The sequence below is a fragment of the Gasterosteus aculeatus genome, chromosome 14 (assembly GCF_964276395.1).
Source record: "Gasterosteus aculeatus chromosome 14, fGasAcu3.hap1.1, whole genome shotgun sequence".
NCBI classification, from domain to species: Eukaryota; Metazoa; Chordata; class Actinopteri; order Perciformes; family Gasterosteidae; genus Gasterosteus; species Gasterosteus aculeatus.
The window spans coordinates 10,929,168-10,950,212 of record NC_135702.1 but is presented as its reverse complement, the minus strand read 5'-3'; the positions used below and the strand labels follow the sequence as shown (position 1 = coordinate 10,950,212).

Below are 21,045 nucleotides of genomic sequence, written 5' to 3'. Positions count from 1 at the left end.
CCTCTGCTTGTGTCAAGTTCACACTGAAAAACTGACGCGATGGCACTCTGATAAACCACGTGTGCGTGACAGCACACGTGCGCGGGCAGGCGGCACGTGCAGTTTGATGTTCCTCTCTCACATTTTGGTGCAAGCACGTGTGGGGAGAGGAACGACGCATGGATGACTGGCAGGGAGGAAAGAGCTGCTAGGAAAAGAGCGGGAAGAGAAAGAGCGGGAAGAGAAAGAGCGGGAAGAGAAAGAGCGGGATGAACAACAAGGAAAGGGAGAAAACAGACACTAGTTTGGGACAGACAAACGAGAGGAAGGCATGGAGGAGCAATGGGCCAGCGATGGGGAAACAGAAGGCGAGAGCTTAGAGAAAGAGGAGTGCGAGAGCCTGCACTTTCTGGCGCAGATGAGAGAAAATCCAGCATAACGCTTTCAATTAAACATCAAACGTCTTCTCCTCTATCTCTCCTCCCCATTCTCTAGACTTCTCGGAGACAGACACAGCCTACTAACCAAGAGAGAGGGAGGGGGAGAGGGGTCTCAAGGAGGGGAGGAAGAGGTTACCGGAGGGCTGTGCGTGCGTATGTGCGTGCGTCTGCATGTCCGTGGGTGGGAAATGAGCCGAGGCCAATGCTACTTTCTCACTCATCGGAATTGGACCACCATAATGTAGGTGCTTCTCTTTCCCTCACCCTCTTCTTAGCAGACAGTGGAGAGAAGGAGGGAACGAGAGGGAGGGGAAAGAAGGAGGCAGGGGAGGTGGGAGAACAGCCTTAAAAACACACACACACACACACACACACACACACACACACACACACACACACACAGGTCGTTTCGGGTTCTTGCAGAGTCGAGCTAAAACGCCACCACGACAACCCCTTCTCATTTGATCAAATAAGTCCAAAATGGCTGTTTTGTTTACAAGTGTTCTTAAAACCTTGAGGCCAAATGCGAGATGTAGCGCCTAAGTGAGTGTGCAGCCGGCTTTTTTCCATGCCAGCCTTTTCTGCTTAGCTTTGCACTTTCCTGTATTCACCTGTTTCACTCTTTTGCTTACACAAGCTTTTTGCTGCATCCTGCAAATTCTGTGTGTTTTCATTGAAGCTATTCATTCTCACGGCCCATCCTTTGCAGTAATAGATAAAAAAAACAGGTTCCTGCTAAGGCCTCATATCTCCAACTTCTATTCAGCAGCCAGGAAACACGTATTCATTGTTTCCTCTTTTTATCTTTATCTTCCTTCACGTCTTCATCGCAGTCTGTATCATACAAGTTCCACAAGAAACAAGAAAAACTTTTAGTATGCAGTAGAATGTGCCTCAATTTTGATAAATATGAAACTAATATCGATACACTTGTAATTAGAAGTCAACCAGGATCATTGATATATAAAAAAAAAAACTTGGTTGAGAAAGTTTTCTCGGCTCCAGGAAGTTGCCAGGCAACCATACTTTAGGAAGCTATTAGTTAGGACGAATAACTAGTCTGGCACATAACACCCCAAACACAACAAATTGTCACTCTACAGATTAAACAAAGAAGATAACAGTGTGTTATTAAATAGAAAAAAAAGAAAATTTGGCAATCAATAATTCCATCACTACTAAGCAAACTCCACCTGCTGATGAAAATGTGATATTATTGAAAGCCGAGAACAGCTAATTAACGGACCTTGGTCGGTGGTTCCTATTTCATGGCCCAAAGGGATGAAAGGGTTCCACTTGGTGTTGAAATCGAAGGGTGACTTGTTCAAAACAAGACAAATTTAAAACAGACCAAATGCATAATGCATGCGAGCGCATTCACGTTGAACTTACATCTTGATTGGACATCTCCCAGTATGGCCTCTCTCCGTACGACATCACTTCCCACATGACGATCCCGTAACTCCACACGTCGCTGGCCGAGGTGAACTTCCTGTACGCGATCGCCTCCGGAGCCGTCCAGCGGATGGGAATCTTTCCTCCCTGTGACAACATGCAAGAACATTCACCAGATAGTGCAAACACCTTGTTGGGTTTAAAGGAAACTAGGCTTCAACATGTGACTTCAATTCCTTTGCGATGATTAACAGAAATAGCACTTAGATGTTTTACATCCACAACAGCTCAGCGCCACACTTCTACAAATGACCTTCCGGTGTAAAAATACAGCTGCAGGCATTAAAAATTCCAAAGGCGGAAACAAAAGAGAAGACCTTAATTGAGACACTTGTGCCGCATGTGGTCCAACTTACAATTACGCTAATGAACACATTCATGATACCAAGTTTCATTTTCTTTAACAACTCCCCCGTCCTAACTGTTGGGGGGCTTCACATTCTTCGGAATCGTTCTCCACATCGTCATTATCGCGCATTCATTGCGAAGATAGAAAAGTTCACTAGACGACTGCTGAGTTCCAGAGGGAAAAAGTGTGTTTTGGTTGATGAGTAGTGAAATTAGCTTGATGCGGTATTGATGAACACAGCAGCAGGATGTCTCAGGGTCTGATCATTTCAAGTGTCAATTTTGTTATTTTCGCTGCTGTCAGGGAGGGAGAAAGCAAGACGGAGGGAGGAGAGAAAGAGAGCGAGATGTAGCCTGGCAGCGAGAGGTGGGTGACACGCTATGTGGCGTAAAGGCAGCAAGACTAGGTGCTAATTGAGTGTTGTGGAGTCTGAGCCGAGTACTAATTGGTCGTCATCCTGCAGGAGGCAGCCAATCTCTGGCTGACAGGACGCCACTCAGCCCGGTATGCTGAGCTCAATTTAGAACCTGCTGCCATCTCTATGTTTGTGTGCTTGCGTGTGTGTGTGTGTGTGTGTGTGTGTGTGTGTGTGTGTGTGTATTAGCGAGACTCTCACGTTTCAAGTTAATCCAAAGCTTGATGTGCTGCAGTACACACTCACACGGATGCACACTGGATGGGATAAAAAACGTCCTCAAAGACACAAGACTCACAGTGTGCCCTCTAGTCTGCCTCCCCCGTTCTCTCTCACACACACTGAAACAGTAGGATGGAGATACTGTAAATCCAGGCAAAAAGTTTAGAAAAAAAATTTAACGTAAGTTAAGTTTGAGTTTTGGTCTTGAACATTGAAAAATACAATATATGACAAAAAAATGTGTGAATGAAAAGTATTTTTGCGTTATCTATTTTCATTGTTACTTCATACTTATATATTATTTTATTCATACTTATATATATTGTTTTGAATTTTTGGGGCCTTATAATTTTTTCAGTTGCAGATTTGATATCTATCGTGGCTTAAAAAATAATGAAAGGCGCCGCAAGACTTATGAATCAACACTTTCTGTACACCACTGTCACTCATAACTACACTAGTAATATCTGCTCACAACTCCTCATCAAAGCTTCATATATCTGAGCACATGAATGAACAAGCCATTTCAATTTATTTCCCATCTATTTAACAGTGTTTTCTTTGGGAAAGAAAAATTCAGAAGGCCTAATTATTGAAAGGGAGCAATCAGTTTGGGTTTTTAGGCACTCGTGACGTTTGCGTGACGTCAATTGACGCCACGCCCCCAAAGCCCGATCAGCGCCAAAAGTAAAAAGTAAAAAAATGCAATGTGACAACGGAATAAATGGAAATGTAGGAAAAAGTTTCCCCTATAATATCCACATTCCAAAAATGACCCGTCTTACCCGTGTGGTGTACGCAGCCTCCGGGTCATCTTCCAGGACTCGGGACAGGCCAAAATCAGACACTTTGGACACGAGGTTACTGTTGACCAGGATGTTACGAGCTGCGAGGTCCCGGTGGACGTAGCCCATGTCGGACAGGTACCTGCATTTAGCAACAAAAAGTGTGAGGTGGGGATTTTTACTTTAATAGATGCTTCTTTTGAGTCTCTGTGTACCTCATCCCAGACGCGATGCCACGCAGCATACCAACCAGCTGGATTACAGTAAACTGACCATCGTTTTTCTAAAAAAGAAAAAATACAAATACAAATACATGTAATTATATCTTTAGTTACACCACAGTATACAGTCTAAAGAACAGGGAACAGATAACATTCCGAGGTGTCAAGATAATGGCAAATGTTATGTACAATGTTGCAAATACACCAACAAAATCTAGTAGGATTTGGTAAACTGCCTGCCAGTAAACGCCAATACAAATGCTGTTAAAACAGGATGCTATGTATGCACCTTCACTAACGTAGCATGTAGTGAACGCAGTGCTTCTCCATAGTGTCTATACTGCATGAAATGTCTATTTTATTTGCTTTATTTTTATTGTGCTCATCGAGTTCCCACGTGGTTTGATATTAAAAGGCCAAGAAGAAATGCGCTGAATCAATGTGCTTCAATGCAGAGCATTTAATTTTCTTTCTGTGTGTCGCCTGCAAAACCAGGTCACCTATTAAAATAATAAAAAGCACCCCAAGATAATGGACACGTATGACCTCTGCATTGTAAAACCAGAGCTCAGCAATCTGCCAACGGTTGTTTAAAAGTTACCGTGCAAAATGAAAGCCTTTAAAGCAAAAATACCGTAAATTATATTATTGTCAAATGCATGCACATCCAATTTCAACACAGTTTGGAAACGCCTGTTCACCTTTGTAGCCCAAAACAATGATTCAGGATTACTGTGATCCTGTAAGGAGATGGTGGCTGCCCTGCAGTCAGAGTCACACCGCTTGTTATGAAATCACTGCCTCACCAGCCAAGTGTCGTCTCCCTGCAGCCATTCACAGCCGCTTTTTTGTTCTTTACTTTGAGCCCTGGTTTAACCTTCTCCAGTGGGACCTTTAAAACTCCATATGCAGGGGAGATAATTAGGTCTTTTTAATAACCAAAGAAGAATGATGAAGAGGCAAAGAACTTTTTGCCACAGATCAGGGCCGGCTTTGGGAGCTAACATGTCACAGTATGACATTTCTGGTAATTGAATGTATTGATTAAGGTTTTCATGAAATAGCCGCATAGTGAAGCCTAATTTTTTTTTGTCTTGAGCATTTTCTCATTTAATGTTCATCATTTATTGTAAAATGAACATTAAATGTTCTACACATAAGGTGACTATGTTTACATGCATGCAAACAAAGAAATAATTATCTGATCAAAACAATATTGCAATACAATGTTGCAGTTTGAAACTAAACAGTGATCTTGAAATGTTATTCCCCCAAAACACCAGGATCCCTCATTGTTTTCTCCCAATCAGCTCTCAGGCTGTTTAAGCCTCAGCTTCCTCCAATAGAATAGTACAGATCCCACCTTGCCCTCATCATTTCCCTAAATCCCAACATCAGACATGTAGCTCTCCAGCTCCTTCTCAGTTTCCAACAACTCTCCCCATTCATCCACAGCAGCAGGAACGTCCCACTTCCTGTCAGAGTTACGGGCCTTATCCTGCAAGGTCCATAGCAGGGACCCATAATCCTGGAACGAGACCAGCCCCTGCTCCTCTCATGGCTGTGTCATTTCTTCAGCCTCAGTGCACCATCCATCCGTGTAATTACTTCACAGGGTTGTCCGGCTGCTCCGCCTGCTGGTCTGTCAGCTCCTGTGCCTCCCTTTGCCATCCAGGAGCATCGCACCCCGAGACACCGGGCGCAGTGGTTCCTACAGACAGGAAGCCTGCAGCACATCCTTCCACTCTTCGGTATCACGGCATCATCTCATTCCACACTTTCTGGTTGAGAACATGTTGTTCGGGTCTTTCAAATCTGCACTGGCTCTGCAGCACCCCACACAATTATTCTCACCTTTCACAAATTTACAGAATAGCGGCGTTGAAATGTGCCGTTCACGTCGTGCACCGACATCGCTCATCTTCTTCTCTCAGCTGCCCATTAGCCATCTGCTGCAGGGGTTTACACCCTTTCTTCCATGTGGGATTAAGCCTTGTCCGCCAACTGAGCATCTTGCCAACGTAACGAGGGAACAGACTTATGTGCTCTGGAGAGGGATCACTCAATTCAAAGGTTTGCCAGCCTTCATTATCGGCCCACTTTCTCCACTCGGTGAAGTCCAAATTGTCTAGACTATGCAGACATGATTCAAGCCGCAAGTGCTCAGATGTCTTCGGGCAATGTGATCTGTTTCGCAGTCGGGGCTAACGAACATTACAAACATTATTGAGTGACTTCTGCACCACGTAGGCCGGCTTCCTGTGATTCATTCATTCTAATTCATTGATTTTTTTTCTAGATTGTTTTAGAAAAATAATATTCAAAATAATATACACAAACATTCCTGGCTATCACATGTTCTTCTCTTCAGGTTCATTTTTTCTGGACCATGTAGAATGACGAGTCATCAAATTGGAATATCAATAGCCTTGATGGACGTATTCCCTCACAGTGTCACGTCTATCTCTGCTCGAAATGCATTTTCTTTCTTTCTTTTCAAACTTTTTTTCCTTCCACCCCTTTAATAACTGTCCTCCCAGTTTGGCTTATGATGAAGTGGGGACCCTCCAGCTTTGCCCGTTTGCCAATTACCTCAGTACAGACCAGCACGGATCTGTGGTAGAGAGCCAGCACCACTTCATTATCACGGACCACAAACACAATTTATTTTAAATGGATTCTTGAGGATCGGTGATGGTTTTCCATACCCTCCTCCTCTCTCCTCTACACACCATCATCTTCCTCTCTATCCTCCCGTCTCACGTCCATAAACATCATACTCTTTATTCCCATGGCTTTATGAGCCTTCGTTCCCCACTAGTAACCATGCTTATCCCCCTCTGTCCTACCTTGAGGAAAGTGTCCAGTGATCCATTCTCCATGTATTCAGTTATGATCATCACCGGCTTGCCTGAGAAGCCAAAAGGAAAACGAATCCACTCAAAAATAGCACATATTTGTTGGTATTCCTATTAAACTATTAAACTATTCAGCTGTGGCAATGTTGGAGCTCTCTGAAACAGTTGTACATGTTATTTTGTTATTATGGTATTCGTCACATATATACATGAATAGTTTGTCAGAGAAAAAGGTTATTTCAAAGTACAACTGAGCTCAGTAAATAGCAGCTGGAGCTGTCGTGGCACATCCAAACCTGACTGATGAAGAACAGCTGGGTCTAATGGATGAAAAACCCTGACTAAGTACAGCTTACAGCCTGAATAAATCGTAGCAGAGTCTGACAAGCTTAGCTTCAGATTCCCAAACATCTACACAGTACCACTGGAAGATGAGAAGTCGCAGTAATCTGCATTGTGACACATGTTCGAAATCTTGCAGGGGCGATTCTCGGGCTCGCAACCCGAAAACCAAAGAGAGCAAAGTTGGGACTAGTAGCAAGCACGCCGATGACTCACTCTTGGTGACCACGCCTTCCAGTCGGATGATGTTTGGATGGTTGAACTGGCCCATGATCGACGCCTCCCACAGGAAATCGCGTCTCTGCTGCTCGGTGTATCCCACTTTCAAGGTCTTGATGGCAACCTGCATCTCTCTTTTCCCCGGCAGCCTCAGCGGTCCGCTGCACACCTCGCCGAATTCCCCTGAGGCCGAAGAGACAGAGCTTGACTGTGGCCTCGGTCCAACGGTGAGGATAACCTTTCATGGATGTTGCATTTTTTTTCTTTTTCTTTTGGAATCTCAACCAATTGCAACCATTTTTTCATGTTGCCTGAGATCAGAGTTGCAATAAATACCGGACGAGCATCACTTGACTCCGGTTTAACGTCACAACAGATAAGTTAGATAGAATCCAAAAGATGTGGTGGATTGAAGTCAGAATGCTGCACACATCTCATTTCCTAGCAGTGTTTGGCATTATTGAGTGTGCGTGTGAGCATACTTCTTTCAAACAATGACAAGCAATGACAGATTTATTTTGAAGGTGGAAGAAAAGATGTCGCCGGATTCTAGAGGTAATAAAATACAGCATTATGTCGTTATGGTTGACTGAAAAGGTTCACTTTGGAAAAAAAACATTTCTGGTGGGATATTATAGTGTCCAAATCAAACCGAAATGCAGAATAAGAATCACACACACACACACACACACACACACACACACACACACACACACACACACACACACACACACACACACACACACACACACACACACACAGAGTTGACTCACCAGCTCCGATGATCCTTTCTATGGAGATGAACGAGACATCGATCTCTTGGGTAAATTCATGCACAGCCTGGTTGGGATCCTCATAGGTGAGGGGGTCAATGTAGGTGCGCACCCCCGGGAACTTTACTGCAGACACAGATGCACGGCATCATTACCATTTAGATGCCATTTACAGTCCCTAGCATTTAATCAAGCTTGTATCCAGAATCCATGCAAGCAGAAAGTACAAAGAAAAAATGAAGACTACTCCACAATGTATCGAAGGTGGGGCAGGATGACTTCACAGCAATAGTGACAAGATTGATTTTGTCAATGTTAAGTAGTGTTTTGAATTTTCAGTTTATAAATGTCTACAAAATGTAGAGTATACAAAAAAGTATGTATACTTTGATAGATAATTGTGTCCATACTTACATTTATTCCTTTTAGTATTGTTATAAATGTAATTAACTCTCTGAACTAATTAGGCCCTTATGATCATTCTACCTTTGATAAAAACTTTCTTACATTATTTATTCCCAAAATAAGAAACTCACTTTTGTAACCATGAGTTATTCAAATTTATTTTAGGCTGAACAAATCGAACTGTGATGCTACACTGGTATTTTTTCTAGTGACAGTCGCTGGTCATCCTGTCACTGTCGGTTCTCATGCAAGCAGAAGGACGGCAGGACGGCACAGAAAAACGTGGCCAAATACATCAAGATGTCAGAGCATATAAATCATCGTAGGTTTCCCTTTGGAACAACACGGCTGTCACAGAGCTGGACTGTAGCGGTGTCATTTAAAGAATAGCTACTGGTACAAAACATGGTCGACAACTACACACACACACACACACACACACACACACACACACACACACACACACAAAGGCCAACGAGGATGAAGATACTCACACAGACATGACCGCTGTCTGAACCCTCTACTGTACACACACACACACACACACACACACACACACACACCGAGAGAGTTTGGGCTTTGTTAACTTACTGTGACCATTGTGGAAGTGCATCTTCTCCTCTTCGGGATCCTGCTTTGCTTTACTGTAGCCACACCGCCTGAGAAGGAGGAACGGCATTTAATATTGCTTTTGCAATGCGGCAAAGCTTAAAATATATTGAGGGATTATGCTGATTGACCTCAGTTTCACTCAAACGTTTTATGCATTTTCAATTCATACTGTAGCTTAAAAATGCCGTACGCCCGTATGCATTTTCTCTACTGCGTATCTAAACAAAGAATAAACCGTGGCATTTACATTCAGAGAGGAGAACATTGTGCCCAACAGAGATCCCTGTAAAGATACCATGGTATGGCCGATGATTCTATCCGACACAAGGCACCATCACACATGAATTCAACTGCAAGATAAGCTTTTTATTCCCTCCTCCTAGGTTCTGCTAAAAAAATATTGCTGAAAATGCTGGAAACTTTTAAATGCCTTTAGACAGGCAGCATTTTCAAAGGTAAAGCGTGTGTCAACAGATGAGATTTTTGATAAAGACTAGGTACTAAATTAAAATATTTGATCAAGTCCCCCAAAAAAAGAAGAGAAATTCCTTCAGTCTGCCTTTTGTCTGCATCCACATCATTTCCTTCTCTCTCTCTCTCTCTCTCTCTCTCTCTCTCTCTCTCTCTCGCGGCGGTGTATCCCCTGATATTAAGGCCAAAAACAGTATTCATTTTTTTGTGTCCTGATGAGTGTCTCTGATAATCAGAGATGACCCACATACAACAAGGACACGAGGACTGATGAACGCGATGTTGCACGCAAACACACGCGCAAACGTATGACAGTGGATGGACGGACACAGAGACACACATTTAAAATGCTATGTTTAAAAAAAAAGGTAAATGCATTGATGGAATTTATTCTACTTGAAAAACCAAGACTGAATGTTTTCGAAGCTCGAGTTTTCAGCCAAAAACACCCCCCCCCCCCCCCCCCTACAACACACGAGGGTCATAGGACAGCGAGGCCTGGAGGGTTCTGCACACGCAGCTCAATGTTCTGGGGGAGGGGAGTCTGTGTCTGTCTGTCTGATGTTTGATCGTTTTTAAAAATGTGCGTCTGCCTCTGGCTGCTTTGTTTTCCCAATCTGTTGAGTCGAGGGGTTTGAGCGCGCTGTTGCCCGGCCGGCCCTCCAACCTCCCACATGTGGGCGTTTGTGTGTGTGTATGTGTGTGGGGGGGGGGCGTGGCGCTCGTTTTCCAAATCCGTCGCTGGGAAATATGGCATTCCTCCGCCTCTACGCCCCCACAGGAAACCTAAACGATCCTCAAACCAAGTCTGCTGAACCCGAAATCTCCACCGTCTCCGTACGATTCACGTTTTAATCCTTGAACGTTGCCAGAGGATCATTCTATCCAATATCTTTATGAATTCAGACTCTTAGAGTTGCAAAATTGTCCTCAGCTGTATTCATTTCGGTTCAGTAAAGGCATTTGGACAAAATAGTTACTACTTATACTTAATCAGATACATGCTGCAGTAAAATGTGTGTTTACAAAGATGGAATTAGGTAAAAGTACAAGAGTTCACTGGACTTTTTCAGACAAAGAGACATCACTCTTATGGACATAAGCTCATATGGGAACTATAAGATGACTGTATTCTCAACCCTCCATAAATGGTCTGTACGCAAGTATAGTATTTGCATTCATATGTCTTGTATGTGTGCTTATGTGAAAATTGGTTGTACCAATTACACCATCGAGCGAAGGTCATTTGAGATCAAAGGCTTGCAGATGCAACATTAATGCAGCGCGTAATGTGCAAAGTGTTAACTGCCAATATGAAAAAAGGAGCAAAGTGAAGACACCAGACTTGAGAAGATTCCACTAGTTTCTACACATCCTTGCTGAAGCTATAACCTAAAACCCATAATCCTTCTGACCCATTACAAATCTCCAACCTCGAGCCATGTATCTAATCCCATAATGCTGCTCTGCAACACAGGAAATATCTGGGTCACAAATTAGATTTGATGTTGCACATTTTTTATCTTGTCAGCAAAAGGACAACAAGTTGATATCCTCTGACCAGGCATTTATCCACAGGTTACAGGTCACCAGGTTCAGAAATGTTCACGGCCGCTGTGACTTAGAAATGATATCTGCATTCAGAGGGTTCACACAAATAAGCTACCTAACAATGCATTTGCCATTATTTCTCTCATACATCATGTTTATTCTCATTGCCTAATGATTTGACATGAGGGAAGAATGAGGGGAGTCACTAGAGCACTTCATATTGTTTTATAATTAACCGTGTCTGGGAAGTACATCAACATATTAAGAATTAAAAAAAAAAACGGCCAATTAACAAAAGAAACTGTGCCTTTAAAACGGGCCGCAAGCATTGCAGTCACCAGCAGAGCTCACACCTGAGCACACAAATGCTTCCCTGGTTTGTGTTTGTGTTCCTTCGGGTGTGTTTTCAGGACTCACCGTCCACTGAGCAGGAAGCCAGCGACTACCGCCAGTAGGACCAGAGCCAACGTGATGGCCACCGCCACGATGGAAGCCTGAGCGCGCTCGCTGGTCGCGGTTACTGCCAAAGAAAAAGAGGTGCGATTACACAAGAACAGTTCACACACAGAAGCCCACCTGCTGCCTGCTGTCCATGCAGCCTCTGGGAAAAAAAAAGAAAAAGTAGGCGGCAGTCGCGTACAAGTTTAACTTGTATGCTCAGCCTGGCGCTCTTTCTCTTGAGGGTACTCACAGTAAGGACTCGTCTGGAATTCAAAACGTCGGCTAAACGCGCCGTAGCCGGCTGAGGTCCTGGCTCGCACCTGTGATGCAGCGAATGCAAATATCTCATCGAGAGTAAAAAACACACAATGTATTTTCTTTTTCAATGCCCTTTTTTCAAATGTATTTTCTTTTTTTAACGTATGTTTGACCTGGAAGATGTAGACTGAAGAGGGCTTCAGGCTGTCCACCACCATCTCTGTCTCCTTGGATTTTATGATAGTGTAGCTGGAGTCCTGTTCCTGTGGGAGAAACAGAGTTGTAAGGAATATATATATTTTTTTGCTGCAGAAATTGCACACTTGTGTCTTTTTTGTCAGCCGCTTTTCCCTGTTCTTTACCACACGGTTAAGCTACTGGGGATGCACCAATAATAAATAAAGAGATGAAACTGAATTAAATATATGGATAGGAGTTAATGGGGTCGATCTATTTATATATATATATATATACATATATATTTTTTTTTAACTAAATTGGTAGCGTACAATTTCTTTGTTATATATTCCTTTGTAGCAATTAGTTAGGATAGACACACAATGTATTGTTAGTATCAGATCAGTACTCGGCTCACTCCAAGCCCAGCTATATCTGCACCGGGACTGAAAAAGACTGATCGGTGTATCGCTCTACGCTACCTGAAGTACGTGTGTGAGTGCATGTGGGTGAGGATCGGTTTCCCAACTGTAACCACATCGGGTTCAAACACAGCTAAATGCCCCGTCCATTAGCCAGAAGCCATTAGCTAACCACTGACCACAAGCCTGTATACCTTTATTCTGACCTTCCCAGAAAAGGCGACTAAAGAGAGAAAAGAGGAAGGGCAGCGGAACAATGATCTGAATAAAAGTATCAAATTCCTGCACACACCCAAATCTAATAAAGGAAATAAAACCCCCCACAAAGCAATAGCTCAGTCAAATAAAGGCATTTTTAAAAAGGAGAAGCTTTCACAGGCCATTTTAGAAAAATAATTGCTAAATAAAACCAATGTTTCAGGGGTAATTCTGAGGGAAATGTAACAGTATGTGGCACACAGCACTGATATGAGACAAAACCTCCGCTGACAGGGGTCATTTTGGCAGTTTTTGACAAATTCTTAAAAGAATGCTACAAAGACTTGATTTGAAAGTAAAGCACAGCATGGATCTTTCATTTTGTTTAAAATGTTGGCTGTACCTGCGGTCAAAGTAGCAGAGAGGCAAAGCTCTATACATGGTGAACATAATACATTCAGCAAACTTAAACGCACGCATGGGAAAGTGTGCACGCAGAATCAATACCTCTGTGTCTTCTTTCTAAAACTTCCGTATACTGTGATCTTTAGAAAAACAAAACAGAAGCCAGAGGAGGCCAGTGGACGGAGACATAGCAGCAAAATACCTTTTCAAAATACTTGATCTCGTACTCCAGTATGATGCCGTTGGGGCGATCGGGCTCTGCCCAGGAAAGGGAGATGCTGCTCTTCCCCGTTACGCCTTTTCTCACCACACTCACTGGGGACGGTGCTGCGAACACGCAAAAAAAAAGGCATAATGCAATTTCAGGAATAGTAGTACCAATCTAGCAGTTTTTAATGTGAAGCATGGCAGTGCATTTTATTTATTTTTTTAAATTAGCATAACATCCTATTAAACACAAGAGAAACTGTGCCAACAGTGTAAAACGGGTTTGGTATCATCAGCCTGTATAAGACGTCCCTGTTTGAGGACACCTCGTGCTTTGATGTTTACATGCACAGAGCTGCTGTGACTGTTGTGGGTTATGCAATATTAAACTGGAGATGAAACATCAAAGAACTAAATTATTTTAAAAAAAGGACCCCAAATGATTATGAATATGACGGTGAAAAAAGGGCGTTTACAATATTAGAAATTACACGGTGACGTCGCCTTGTTATTTATGTCATGCAGGGTAATTCTCTCACCATGTTTTCCTCAGTTTCTGCTCGTGTTAGTTACCAATTTTTCTTCTGAGGTTATTTGGCACAGTGCATTGAGCCTTATATTGACTACTGAAATTACTTCTGGTACCAGACCAGCTTTTCCTGCGAAAAAAAAAAAGAATGCCTGCAATCTGGCAACAAGGTCCACTTGTGCCTAATTAAGCTTTCTAGCTTGCTATTCGGTAGCTGCTGGCAGAGGAGCCCTTGAAGCCAACTATGACACTACACATCTGCCACAGCTTGTGGTGGCCGTCTGCAGATCAGGGGAGAAACTTTCTTTTTAGTTTTGGGTTTTGTTTTTGGCTCTTTGCTAAGCTTCAATTTACATTATGAGATGTTTTGCTAACTTTGAGTTCTGATGTCAAGTGAGCTCAGTTGAACTGCAGAGCCATCCGGCTGTAACCTGAACCGTCGGCCCATCTCTCAGAGGGACAGTTGGAGAGTCTGTGACACATAAAGAGCTTTTCACAGGGTAAAATGCTCCCCGAGGCAACATCCTGATAGTGTGCGTGTGTGTGTGTGTGTGTGTGTGTGCGCGTTCTTCCCCTGCAAATGCTAAACAGAGTTTTGGTTTCAATAGCCTCGGCAGAACTCCACAGGGAATAAATCATTGCTACAACCACAGTAACTGTATCCTGAGTGGATGGTCGCACAAAAGTGTTATCTGCAACATCTTAAAAGCCTGAAACCAGAGACCCAATCGCACACACTCAATGCTTAAATCGTATAAATGCTGGGACGCGATGGTGAGAGAGAGAGAGGGCTTTTCCCCAGCAGCTTAGTGGGTAACAATAGACCAAAAATGTAAATTTAAATCCTACAAAAATAGATGCAGATTGCTTTGCTGTATTTAATCAAAACTATAGGGTTGAGGGTTGTGGGCAGATTGTAGAGGCCTTTGTTACACAAAACTTGCAGTATGACGATTTAAAAATAAATTTGATGTTCCATTATAAAATATGTATACTTTTGTTCTTTAATCCGTCAATTCCGGCCAATGAAATGTGTTCAGTTTAGAGTGATGTCATCCCCCCCCGTCCCGAAAACGGGAGAATATTCAAATACTGCGATGTGTCATAGGCAAATACTATGATAGTTTAAACACTGTTTGGGTTTATTTATTCATCCTGGATTTGTTATTTATATGAATGAAATTGAAAGTTAGTCATTTATCATCGTAAAATCCCTTTTTGCAATTTCTGCAAAACAAAAATTGTCGATAAATTCAAGGAGCGACCCGTCGATTCTTTCAATGCATAAGTAGTTACGAGCATATTTGGACAACTATCAAATCATTTTCAGCCCAAACTTTTCCTCTACACCGAAAACCAAACAGCACAGTCCGTACGAGACACTAGAGAGAGAATTCTAGTCAACACCATCTGCACAATGCGACACCTTATTAGTGCCACAACTCGGCTGAGCCTAAACAAACAAGCGTTTTAAAAACCCCACGGGTTTCAGTATCGCCATTGCAGAGAGAGAACGGGAGGTGCTGCAAGAGAGACAGATAGGAGGAGGCGTGGATGGAAGAAGAAAAGAAAGACTGTTTAGAAAAATGTCAAAAAAAGGGAGAGAGGTGAGACATATAGGAAGAGACATGCTGAAAGTTTGTAGACAAGGACCCCAACAACACTTTCCTTTAGCAGCAAGGAAGAGGGATCCCACTCCCTGGTTTGAGCTCTTCCAGCGCCTGTTGTGACTGCTTATAAGCTGCTACAGTGAGGTGCCGCAGACCACAAATTAACTCTAAATGCCTGTGAAGCTATTTTCTGTTTGTCAAATCGAGCCCGAGCTTCCATCTCATGCAGGGACAGGTGCGGACAGCTTTTCAGCGGACGAGTGCGGCCCTCCAGTGTGACAACTGTGGCCTCTTACCTCAGGTAAGAGCAACGTTCCCGTTACCTCTCAGACCGCAATCTGTCAACCATCTATTTTATATCCTCAGAAAAAGACAGAAAGAGAGATGGGGACAAAGAGAGAGATGGTCCTAAGGTTGTAAAGCATTGTGACAGTCATTCAGCAGCCTAGAAACTGATCTGTCACGTAACGTATTGCAATCCTAACGGTTGCAACTTGTACATTTCAGTTTATCAAGAGTTCGAGTCATAACAGGAAGACTGATGGAAGTACAGGGCGCCGTCTCGGTCAAACCTCCCCAGACCGTTGCTGATCACGTCAGTCCCCATTTACCATCCCGAATTTCCAGTCATCTGTCTTCTGCCGCTTAACTGATGAAGGCATAATTCATGGGAAAATATCTTTTAAAGCAAACTTAATGTACAAAGTAAACTGGGTGGAAGGAAATGTTATATAGTTAGAGATAGAAACAATATGAACCATGTGACCCCTGGCCGTTTCCTTTCCTACCCGCTCTTAAATGTCCTCTGCTCTGGATCTGTCTGATCCGTCTTTGAAAGCGTCTCCCACTTCACTCCCTGTTTGTGAGAAAATAATAATACCTCAACGGACGTACCTAAATTTAAATAAAGTAAAAATGGAACCTGAGCCACACTCATTATACGCACACATCAAGTGTCAGAGAAAAACCTTTTGCACTAGAATTAAAGGGTAAACTGAATTAAAGGGTAAACTGTAGAGGCAAACATCCATGTTCTGAGTCACTAAACATGATATATATATATATATATATATAATACTCAGAAACTCAACATTTTTCAGTTTCACTGCAACGTACTTTTAGACCCATCATATGGGACTAAAAGCAAAAGTAAGACACGTTGGCAGAACACCAGGCTCATATTTTCCTCCACCCACAAGGTAACGCATTACGACTCATGTGACTAATAGCGTACAACAGCACAAACAATGTATGGGAGCATTTAGTGTGCGCTTTCCACGCGGTGCTCCCACACTGTGAACAGGAGAAACCTGGCAGAAGTAAAAGCAAAACAGAGCTGTGCTGCCGCAGGAACTCATTACATGATCATCATGCTTATCGCCTGCAGTCAGAACAGACAACGACTATTGAATGATTTATGGTCAATTCGGTTATTTTTAATCATTAGTTGCATTTACAAAACCCTCCACCCCTTTATTCAGAAGGTGTAGGGAAACATCTAAAGAATAGATGCTTTAAAACGTTACTTTGCTGATTCCTTTTTTTAAGTTAATTCTTCTAACGTAATGTGTGAAAGTTAGCTACTTTACAACTATTTATTGGTGTGAAAGAAAACAAACGCGGTGCAAAAAAAAGACTGCATAAGCATAATATCTCAGTGTTAATTTTTCTTTCCTTTTCTCACCACAAAACCTCCCCATCTTTTCCAAACTTTCTCTCTCAGCCTCAGCAACGTTGTCCAAATCCTCCCCCTCCTGCCGCTCTCCTCCTCACGAGCACCAACACTTTATTATTCAGCAGGTCTTCACAGGGACGCTGTGAGCTCACCTATTTCACGGATCGCTCCTCGAGTGTGACACTTCTCACACATCAAACGGCAGATCCTCCGACTCGTCCCCTCCCGTCTACCTGAGACTACACGTCGCCCCCGCCTCTGTACTCTGGTCGTGGTACCTTGTTTGTGCCTTCCGACCCCGACAAGCAGCAGCTCAGTTAAAGAACGCAGATGTTAACAGCGCCGATCCCAGTCCTCATTGCCCGACTGCAATGAGGACTTTCTGCTTTTTCTGCTCGTCAAATTTAACGCTTTAGGATTATTGTTATCACGATTGCTCCGACTGCTTTGGGAAATCACTTGAGAGGAACAATGCATAATCAAAATCAAAATTAAAATCCAAATGTCCCTCTATAGTGCTATTTATCAATATGGTTTCGGTAGGAGTTGCCCAGTTTGGGCGATATCAGCCGCAAAGATGTCTGCCTTCTTTTCGAAACAATGTAATATATGTCCAATATATGGACAGAATCCATGGATCAAACTAAAAAAATCCACTTCAAAAACATGACCCATTATCCCAGTTCCTGTAAACTGCTCAGAAAAGGTATATGATTTATATTGAAAAACAGGGTCATGATTATTTCATATTCAACAGAGTCTCATGAAGTTGCATCCTCATCTTGCTTTATGTAAACCATGATGTTTTTTATAGCCAACAGTGGGTTTGTTGCTCAAACCGCTAAACTGCTTTGACCAGTTCAACATGCATCCAGTTACCGACGGGCTTCTGCCCATGAGGCAAACTACGATGAATAAATACATCATTCACATTGGATGATTTGTATACCTCGACATCCTGTTTGGATGTTGTTTAATTAGGTGCAACCAAACCTCTGGTAACATCTGTCAATAATGCAGGACAATGTCAGGGGAGCCGAACCAAAAACCTGTCCGTTAATTAATGTTATTCTATTGATTTCTGCACAAACCCAGCGGCGTTAGTGATTCTTCATTTTATTAAAGTAAATTAGAGCAAATGTATGACTTGGATTATTTTATACGACTTCTATCAAAGTGCTAAAAAGCGGCACATTGAATCTGTCTGTTACCAATCATGTGTAATCTAATCTAATGCAGTTCCTAATCCCTACATGGTCCAGGGACGGGCTAATTTTAATCCAGCCGCAACTCCAATAAACTGAATGTGGGTTCTGTAGTCTGGTGTAATCCAGTCCAGCCTGTCTGCTGACAGGCACAACACATCTAGTCGCTCCCTCATTCGCTCTCCTACCATCGCAACTTCACACATTTACTCGTCTGCCGATGATCCTTTTAAGTCAACAGACAGGAACAAACTCACTTCTTCAAACAGTTCTTTTCCCTAAAGAGGGAAACCTTGGCAAGGAGAGCATTCGTCTCAGGTTTTTCCCTCAAACCATTACTCCATGTGCTACCCATTTTATCACAAGCAAACTAAATAAACTACAAAGGCGCATACGTCCAATAGACATAATAAATAGTCTACCAAAGCCCATATGCATTTTAATCTCTATTTAAAAAGGAAAGCAGTGAAAGCTTCCGCTATTTGCAGCTACGGGGAGCAGTTGGACTCTTTCATTGTCTGATATTAGAGTGGTCTTTTATGTTTAGCCACTTTGCCGCTCACTTTAATGTTATTGGTTTAGTGCCTTGCCAAAGCACACTTTATAGTCACACAGAATTTTCTGAGCAGCTGCTGGCATTGCTGATAGAAAAATATTCCCAGCAGCTACAAGTGCAAAACATTATACCAAGTGAAGGTTTCTTTTTCCACATTGACAGTATTTCCCAGCATAAAAAATAACATGCAAACTTTCATCATTTTTAAAAGGCATGCAGTTTGAATGCATTGCAAATTGCAATGTTCCCGTTTAGACACATTATACACAATTAACACAGCAACAGATTTGTTGGAAAATACTGCAATAATTTTATCATCTGGTGGTTTTGTTGCCAAATCAAGAAATCAAGCTTGCAGGTTGGTCTGCGGAACTCTGTAAAAACACGGTAAAAATATAAAATGGGGATGATTTGTGTTGGAAAAAATCAGAATAGGGTTGATAACTGAGAAAAACAAGAAGATGACAGCAGTGGTGCTGATTGGAGAACTCATGTGGAGGCTGTGATTGGCAAAAAGAAACAGTGACAGTGGTGACAGATCTGGCGCAACATACCTGCCTGATTGGTTGTCACATTAAGTGACACATACTGCTTGGCATGGTCTTTGGCCAGCTCTGACACCCCGTTGACAGCCTCCAGCAGGAAGCTGTAGTTAGTGTGTGACTGCAGGTCGGCCACCATGACCGAGGTGTTCGACAGGCCGACGCGTCGGGGCAAGAAACGCACGTTGGGGCCGCATTCCTCCAAGCCCCTTCCATCTGGCGAGACCTGTCTACACAGGATGTTGTAGCGCACATCCTTCCTGCCGCCGGTTTCCATGGGAACGGACCACTCAAGGAAGACGCTGGTCTCGTTGACGTTGGAGATGGCGTTGCGCGGGGCAGAAGGAGGGCCTGAGAGAGACGGAAAGAGAGGTTAGACGCTACTCACACTGTTAACAGTGGTACAATCAGATAGTGTGTGTTAATGAAACTCCTCACGTGTGCAGGCCATGTTGGGGGGGTCGGAGTCGATCTTGTAGTATCCTTCCTCACAGCTGCAAGCAGTGGCTCCGGTCTGCCTGGCCAGACTGTGTGGTGGACACTTAATGCAGGCCAGGGACTCCAGCAGCGAGCGGTAAAACCCCACTTTGCAGACTGAAAGACAAGGAGGGGGGGGGGGGGGGGCGGACGCCGTGTGATGTTTGGGGGTTGGATAAAGATGAGATAAGACACACGTACAAATGGTAAAGGAAAGGGGGTCATGGGAAAAGAAAAAAAGGCAGAAAAAGGACAACATGGTTAGTTCCAGTGAAAAGAAAAAGAAAATGAGGTCAGCATCTACAAGTTTCCTGTGTGTTTGTTGTTGTGTTGTTGTGTTTCTTATCACAGATGAAGTTTGAAACGGAAGCATTCAACACATCCTGGTTAAAGTCTACTTTCTTCTCATTTGCCTCAGGGGGTCATTCATTTGATCCATCCGGTGCCACCCTGCTCTCTTCATTTACTCTATTTTAGAGCTTCCTTTCATATTCATAGTCAATCTTCAATTCAATGAGCATCACCTGCTTTAGCATCACGGGCATCTGCTGCACAATATTGTACCCACCCAGCCGCATAGGGTAAACATATACAAACAAGCACTAAAAAAAAGACATCATTGTCTCTTCCTCCCACACAGACGCACACTCTGCTGATCCAAGTGGGGCAGGTAGGCAGCGGGGTGACACACTCTGCATGTTAACGCGCGGAAATACATCATCAACCTCTGTCGCCGTGGTCGCGCCCCGAAGCCCAACCAATCACTGACTTATTGCAGCATAATTTGAAGTCTGATTTTGCAGTTGCACCCAGACAGATACCGATAGACACCTGCAGCGGAGGGGGAAGTAAAGTTCAATGCATACGTACGTACAACAGTCAAGAACAAAGGAGACGAGATGTTACATGTTTGTCCTCAAAGGGCTTAAAGGAGGAGGTGCTGTGATTTCACTCGCTTGTTTTACTTTTTATTTTTTTTAGAGGTTGTTGCTGTGAAAAGCCATTCAGGCTGCACCTGGGATTAAAAACCTCATAATTAAACTTCAGGTAAGAGGACAGGAGGATAATGAACAGGAGAGGAAAAAGCAGCCAAAAAGCAAATAAGACGAGGGAAGAGAAGAGGAGACGAGACAAAGGAGGAGCGTGCGTGTCGAAGGGGGGCGGGTTGTGTGTGGGTGTCGAGGGGGGGGGCGGGTTGTGTGTGCGTTTCGGGGCATAAGGCGGCGAGGGCTCTGATTACCCTTGA

The 21,045-nt window shown here is 43.2% G+C and overlaps 1 protein-coding gene across 1 annotated transcript in view; it reads right to left on the bottom strand.

The window, feature by feature from the left end:
* epha5 (EPH receptor A5) overlaps nucleotides 1–21,045 on the bottom strand; it is a 48,601-nt gene that overhangs the window by 4,879 nt on the left and 22,677 nt on the right. Inside the window, exons 4-16 of the mRNA XM_040197869.2 lie at nucleotides 19,761–19,916; nucleotides 19,335–19,673; nucleotides 13,201–13,325; nucleotides 11,970–12,059; nucleotides 11,789–11,858; nucleotides 11,515–11,617; nucleotides 9,055–9,122; nucleotides 8,059–8,184; nucleotides 7,283–7,468; nucleotides 6,716–6,777; nucleotides 3,861–3,928; nucleotides 3,646–3,787; nucleotides 1,812–1,961 (exon numbers count right to left, since the gene is read on the bottom strand). Of these exons, the coding sequence (XP_040053803.2) occupies nucleotides 1,812–1,961; nucleotides 3,646–3,787; nucleotides 3,861–3,928; nucleotides 6,716–6,777; nucleotides 7,283–7,468; nucleotides 8,059–8,184; nucleotides 9,055–9,122; nucleotides 11,515–11,617; nucleotides 11,789–11,858; nucleotides 11,970–12,059; nucleotides 13,201–13,325; nucleotides 19,335–19,673; nucleotides 19,761–19,916 (1,685 nt within the window). The remainder of the gene's footprint in view (nucleotides 1–1,811; nucleotides 1,962–3,645; nucleotides 3,788–3,860; nucleotides 3,929–6,715; nucleotides 6,778–7,282; nucleotides 7,469–8,058; nucleotides 8,185–9,054; nucleotides 9,123–11,514; nucleotides 11,618–11,788; nucleotides 11,859–11,969; nucleotides 12,060–13,200; nucleotides 13,326–19,334; nucleotides 19,674–19,760; nucleotides 19,917–21,045) is intronic.